Here is a 7,679-nt window from a genome sequence, read left to right on the forward strand (position 1 = left end):
GTTCCTAATAGACATAGACAGCTTAAGCTGTTTTATCTTCTTGCTTGCAGAACCAACCTGCCGATGGTAATGCCAGTGGGAAGAGCGATGTCTTTACTCAACCGTATCTCTTCGGATATTGACATCTTTCATATTAGTGAAAAAAAGTTCAGAGAGGATAGCATTCTTTCTCTATAATTGCTGGGTATTTTTATTTTACCATTTTTGTATATTTAAATTTTAGTATTAATTTTTTCGTTTTATGTATGCATTGAACTTTTTTGTAATGTACATAAACGTTTATAAAATAAATAAATTGAAAATTGAAAGAGGGTAGAAGCAAATTTAGAAATCTCCAACGAAAACCGAAAATTAGTTATTGATGCCAAAATAAACTGTACATAAAAACCTACCTACCTAAATAATAGCGTAATTCAAAACCGTCTCTAAATCTTGCAAAAACAGATTTCAATTATACTTCTTGACATCTCAAACTAAGCATTTTCTATTGAGTCGGTGAAGCATAATTACAAATCTCACAATTATTTTTTCAAAGTTTTTCGCAAATATTTCATTAACTTCTTCAATGGAGATTTCTTTCTTTCTCAAGTTTGCTTTTAATACCCCCCCATATGTCATAAACTCTTTAATTGGGAGTTAAAAAAAGTCGTGTCCATTTTCATTCAAAACAAAGGTACAAAAATGCCATTAAAAAAAAATCTGCTCTACAAGAAAAAAGTTTGCTTTTATGTTACATATATTATTTTTATGATTCAATCGAAGCTAAACTGGCAGTGCACAATGGAGTTTTAGTCCCAACACTAATGTATGGAAGTGAAACATGGAACTGACAGAGGAAGGATGAAAGCCGAGTGAACGCGGTTGAAATGCAATCTCTTAGACTAATGTGTGGGAAATCAATGTAATGACACAGGGTTACGAATGTTGAAATCTGGCGAGAGTGTAAATCTGAGTGAAGTATAATTGATAAGATTAAGAAAGGGTCTCTGAGATGGTTACGTATAACGAATGGACACGTATAACGAATGGACGACGAAATATAACGAATGGTGGAGACGTATAACGAACGGTCACGTATAACGAATGGACGACGAAAGAATGGTAAAACTAGTATATATGGCAAAAATGAACGGTAACGTGAGACGAGGACAATCGAGGAAGACGTGGCATGATCAGATAAACCAAAATCTTTAGTCTGGTCATGTCAAAAGCAGACAGAACCGAAGGGCATGTATGACAAGATGTATGAATGTGGAAGAAGCTAGGAATGTATGCCAGGATAGACGTGTGTGGCGGTCCATTCTCTGTCTACCCCTACAGAGAAATGGCGTGATGGTAGTAGTAGTAGTATTTTATTTTATTTAATTCAAGTTTTAAGTCAAGTAAACAAAAGTGAGCAATTTACAAAACATCCTTTTATTAACGTCCCGAGGCTATCAAAGGCGAAAATGATAGTTATTTAATTACTGTTTTTGTACAAACACATTTAATGTATTGTAAAGACCCCTAAAGAATTGACAGGTTATTCCAAATTCGCAGATTTAACATCACTTGTTTTTTATTTCTATAATAAAATACTTCCGCCAAGAATTCTCAGTAAACACACTGGAACGTTTTTAATTATATTAACTATGAGAATAGTATTTTTCACAAAAATAACTTAAATCACATGAGATTATTATTGTTCGAGATGAATTGTCTATTCATAGTTAATATTAGTGAGCACTTTCCAGAAGCTTTGTTTCCGCATCACTCGATGTCACCCTGTGTTGTGTTGCGAAGTCCATCTCGCACATTTCTGGAGACATATCTGCAAAAAATTTAAAATATTTCAATGTAGCCTATGATTAAAAATAAACGGAAATTTCTACTTTGGTATTTGTAGACGCGTTGGCAGCCAGTCGTGTGCACAGAGTTTTTAACTCCATTTAAAAATTTTAGTAACAACATAAACGTGACCACATTCTCAATTGTATGAAAGAATCGATTTGAGGCATTTGAGGTTATTTATTGGACATTTGATCTTTGGCGGTCTTTTGTCAAATAATAATAGAAAAAAACGCTAGATGTCAGTAACGTATTCGTTTTTTTTTTCTAAAACAATGCACCAAAATTCACGGAAAGCACTGCACACACGCGTAATTATTACTGAAAAAAAAAAACACTCATACACGTTTTGTTTATGTAAACAACAGCTGCAATATGAACAAAATAAGCATTTGTAGTTTGTGTCTCAGCTGATCCTGGCCGATGGCGGCGCGCCGATTGGTTACTATACAGTACTTAACAGAATTATATCTGGCGCATTTTTCAAATTATACATACAGTTACTCGCATTGTGTTTTAATGAAATTCTAATAGGGTAGGCACTGCTTATGTGCCTATATGCATACGCACGCCCCTGTTGGCAGCACTGGTTTTGACAACCTGTCAAAGTTTGACGGCGATCGGATGTTCAATATTCTGTCAGCGTCTGTTTGAGTGAGTTGAAAAATTGCCATGTGGCGATTTGAACAATGGATAAAAAATTGGAAAAACGAGCGTGCCTCAAATTTTGTGTTGCTAATGAAATTTCATATGCGATTGAAAATGTTGAATAAAGCCTATGGAGAATCGTGTATGTAGAAAACACGGGCATACGAATGGTATAAAAGATTTCAGTTCAGTGCCGAAAATCGGCATTTATTATTGGCATAGTATTATTATATTCTGCTCGCAAAACAGTGAAGAAGGTAAAAAAATATACAAAGAAGCTAAATTAAAATATAAGCCAACATATTAGGCACTGTCCATTCTCACTAGTTATAGTTGTTCTGAGGTAGACTAATTTTTTTATTTTTTTAAATATAAAATACAGCATATTTTTACTGGAGATGTCTTAAGAAAACTAATTCAAAATTGAATAATACATGTATAAAAATACGATAATCTTTAAAAAATTATGGAATTTAAAAACTATAGTTTGATGAGTTATTGACATTTTCTGCCTGAAATATCACTCTTGTTTCAAAGACATTTGTAAATGCTTAGATGATGATAAACATACTCGACATAGGTATGAAAAACTGTATTCAATTTTTATTAATATGAATGTATTATTATTTTCTGCTTTTGCTTTTATATCCTATAAGTTTTTTTTCTCATGCACCTATTCGTATATTCAAAATTATATCAATTCTAATAAATAAATAACTATAACAGTGTAAGTCACTCTCCAAGCACAAGAGTTATTCTCTTTTTTTAGAGAGCATTTATTTTATAACATTTACTAGACGTTTAAAAAAAGATTTGTATGGATTAAAAAAAACATGAACCATTTATGAAATATACTGATTAATAAAAAAAATATATCGCAACTCGATTTACGCGCCCTCTCCCTCATTCATTCCCACACGCACATGTATCCTCTCCCTCATTCATTCACGCATACACACATTCACATACACATGAATACAAACGTCACACAAATACAATTACTAAACTTCTTTTCTTATATATTATGTGTCATTATATTTACAGTGGATTTTTTTAAATGGCTTTAGTATTGTTAAGATTTTTCTAATTTATTTTGTTTATGTAATAGCTGTAAAAATCCCAAATAAAAATAACATAAAATAAAATAAAAAATAAATAAAATAACTATCAAGTCCAGAACCAAATATCGGCTGATTACCATATCTGTGGAGCCTGGAGATAGACGAGTGTATACGATAGTTGGTTCTAGAACTTGCAGAGTAAAAAGGAGATCTGTGGGGGGTATGTCAAAAACTTAACTATTTACAACAATAATATTCTCGTTATTTTAATCTTAATAAATCCTTAGGGGGCGAAATTCTTCAGTCACTGTCTACAAACATTTGGACAAAATCAAAATATTGTTAACAGAATCTATTACTTACGGTTTCTATCTTTGTCAATACGATTATCGAATCTGGGAGGATCTAATCTAATATGTAGAGATCTCATAGAGTCTTCAGGTGAAAGTCTTTCGTATTTTACAGGGAGTGTTGACGTTGGACCCATGGAATTGGGGGAAAGTACTGAAAAAACAATTTAATACAAATAAATGAGGAAAATAGGCAGTTTTTAAAATTGCCATTGCTAATAATAGTAAATAGTGCGAACTTAATTGATAAAATATTAAATTGAAAGCAGAAACGCGTCATCATTATATGTCCGCATATGATGTCCACAAAGAGCCTCTGAGCATCTCTGTCGGCTGCCAGTGCCTGTGATTCCTCCCAGGTCAGGCTTACGTCCCGTAGTTCTGACATGAGCCGCCGGCAAACAGTCAGCAGCGGACGTACAGGACATCGAGAACCTGACGCCTTGTAAAGTAGGCAGGCGTGGTTAAGGCTCTCAGGAGGCATCCGTAGTATATGGCCCGGCCAATGATGTCACCCCCGCTTGACAACAGTTGTCACCAGAGTTTTCTGCATCTTATTTCTTCAATCTTTACGAAGTCAAACTGCCGCACACCCAAAGACTGTTTCGAGTCTTCGTGAGGTGCCACGATTTGCATTCATATATTGCAGCTCTGGCAACTTTATTTCCTTGATTGAACGCGAACAGAAAAATTTGCACAGTGTAAGGAGAAGACGCTATGATTTATTGACTAATTTGTTGTACAATGATGAAAGATAATTACATTATTAACAAATTTGTTGATGTTAACATAAGTCGTGTATATTTTTCAAATGAAGAGAACACAATAAAAAAAAATTACAACAAATTAGCCAATAATGTATTCTCTTTATTTTTTGTTTCTTTTTTCCCTGGATTGAACACAAACAGAAGTAGGTATCAAAAATGCTCACTTTCGTCCACTTGACATTTTATTTTGAAGGCTTATAATCAAATGAAATAATATATGTAACTAAAAACCAAACACTATATCTTGAACAGCACAACGTTTTCTTTCGAATGACTTATAAATACAATTTTTAATTTTGGAAAAAAACAGACACAATTTACGTTAACACTTTTAAAAAAAAAAGAATCATTATTAACTAGAGGATGGGTCTCGGGGTCTACTACAAACTCTGAATTTGGACAAAGAAATTTCAGGTTTCTGTGCCCCAAACTATTAAATATGTTACCCAAACATTGCCAAACCATGACCAGGATTCAATTAAATAAATTTGTGAAAAATTGGTTAGGTAAAAAAAATAGGAATATTTACTAAAAAAAACATTCTTAAATAGTACAATGAAATATTGCATAATTGTATAATAAATTAACTAGTAGGTAGTCATGTTATTGTTTATTTTGCATAAAAATGTCTGCATTAAAACAGGTTGTACCTAGTTAGGCAGACTAGACATTTTTTTTTTTTTTTATTTATTTTTTTTTGTTTTTTTACAATAAACATAATAATAAAACAGAGTATTAAAAAAACAAAGCATAATTACACATCAATGAAATACATATTAATAGAAAAATAGTAAAAAAAAAATCCTGCAAAGGCATGGCCTGTTCGTGGGTATACAAGAAAATGTTAATGAATTTTTGCTCCTATAATAAATAATGGACAGTTATAATATTTTTGTATAACATAAGAAAGGAAAAACAAAATATTCTGTAAAAGATTACATGTTTTTTTTATAGTAATTAAAAAAGGAAATAAAAAATATTTTTAAAAAACACAAAAATTTTCCTCATTATATAAAAGGGCAACAAAATAAATCATAGAAAAAATATAAAAAAACATAATCCAGAGAAATCTATTGTCTAAAACGTGTAGTAGATAAAGAAATTGTATTTTTTTTAATAAATAGTGATTATTATTTTTGTTGTTATTTATTAGAATATACCTTGATAATGAATATTGTGATTGAATATTGTGATAAATAGTGATTATTATTTTTGTTGTTATTTATTAGAATATACCTTGATAATGAATATTGTGTAGCTTTGAAACTAGTCAGCAAAATTTCAAAATAAGTGGTTAAAAACCAAGCTGTTTTATTTTTAATATAATGATTAATCTCAAAGCTAGAGCTACAAATACAGATGTTATACTATAATTTTCTTTTTAGATTACTACTCACTGTGGCTTCTCTGGGCTGCCATTGGAGGCAAAGCGTACGAACTTCCATCAAACGACTGATGATTGGTTCTGCCCAAACCCTGGTAGATGTTACTCGACTGCGTAAAATTCTTTGGGATGACTGTCGCCTTCTGCGCTGGCGACATTATCAGATAGTCTTTGTCGTTTGACAAACTGCTGTTTGATAATGGTGTACCTAAAAAGAAAAAAGCAAATTAAACTCAACTGTTTTGTTGTTTTGGTCTACGGTAGCTCTGTGGAAGCAATTCTAATTAACCAATACATATTTAATTTTCATAAATTGTTACTAATAATAATAATAATTATAATAATAATAATAATAATAATTGGCTGATTTAGACTGACTTTCAGTACGGCCCTAATTGCTTTCAAAAAGGCTGGTCCGAAGGTCAATAAAAGTCAATAAGATATTGTTATAAATTAAATATTACAACCAGAATATCTTCTTTTTTCAGAAAAAGAAAATACTATTCTATAAAAAAAGGCTTCAACTAAAGTATTTCAATATTTTTTTATTATTTAAAATATTACCGAAGGCATAATTTTAAGTAGAAATAAAGGAAAATGTCAAAAAAAATGTATGTGATTAAAATGCTTGTATTTTTTTTCAAAACAAAAAATTAAAATTTGGCCATGGCCACTTTTATGTTAAATGTATTATCTTCAAATTATTACAAAAAATTTTTGTTCAATACTTGGTCTTTATTGAGATCCCAGATACCTAAGTTTAGTCTAAAATTGAAATGGCATAATCTGCCGGTCTAAAAGTAATTATATTTTAGTCACATAAAACTTTTAAGTATATTTTTTAACAGAAATACCTGTAAAACATATTGTTTTTATCTACTTTATGTTTTATTGTTTTTTTATTATTCTCCGATTAAAAAAAAACATTCGTTTTAAAATGGCAAAATCGTATTTATTAATTTTGCGTTCGTTTTTCCCAGCTACAGCCTTAACAGATTTTAATAAGAATAGTACCAATCGGCTTGTGATTTTTTAGATTTTTTTATGAGCTAATAAAAAAATCCATGATAATTGCCCATCGAGACTATAGCTGCGAGACATTGCATAGATTTTTATTCTGTTCAGTGTTAGTCCAGATGTTTATCACAGTGATTGGCTTAGGCCGTAAATACAATAAATAAAAAAATAACCACTAAATCTGTTAGATGCCACAGACGTCCATCCAAGTGTGGCGGCCTTGCGAAAGCAGACATGCCACTCGCACTGCGGCTACATAGAAAGAGATTTTCTTTACAAATTACCTGATCGGGATATCTGTTGCCCGGCGACGTAGTTCGCCAAATGCTGGTTGGTCGGGTACCACTTGTTTGACTGGCCGCTGTTTTGTAGCGTCGACGCGCTGCTCACCCCCACGGTGCTGTACAGGGCCTGAGTTGGAGGATGGCAGTTTACGTACAATTCTGGATTTGGTAATTTTGAGCTATCTGTCACCTAAAACGGAATAGGAAAACATTAGACCGACTTACACAAATCTTCTGTGTCCAGGCGGAATAAAAATACAGTTATGGGTGCGAAATAGAATCAAAACTCTTAATGAGGTTTTCAACACGATAATGATAGTTATTTATTTATTTATTATCAA

At 31.8% G+C, this 7,679-nt stretch overlaps 1 protein-coding gene across 1 annotated transcript; it reads right to left on the minus strand.

Annotated features, from left to right (window-relative positions):
* Positions 1–1,371: 1,371 nt before the first annotated feature.
* LOC148270667 (uncharacterized) lies at positions 1,372–7,528 on the minus strand (the record flags this gene model as incomplete). Its single annotated transcript, XM_088242306.1, has 4 exons — positions 1,372–1,810; positions 3,900–4,040; positions 6,051–6,245; positions 7,339–7,528. Coding segments are annotated over 4 exons (621 nt in total), but the record flags the coding sequence as incomplete, so codon positions are not given.
* Between the last annotated feature and the right edge of the window lie 151 nt (positions 7,529–7,679).

Source organism: Micrasema longulum, unplaced genomic scaffold (assembly GCF_059751315.1).
Source record: "Micrasema longulum isolate JH-2025_06_02 unplaced genomic scaffold, ASM5975131v1 h1tg003611l, whole genome shotgun sequence".
Taxonomy (NCBI): domain Eukaryota; kingdom Metazoa; phylum Arthropoda; class Insecta; order Trichoptera; family Brachycentridae; genus Micrasema; species Micrasema longulum.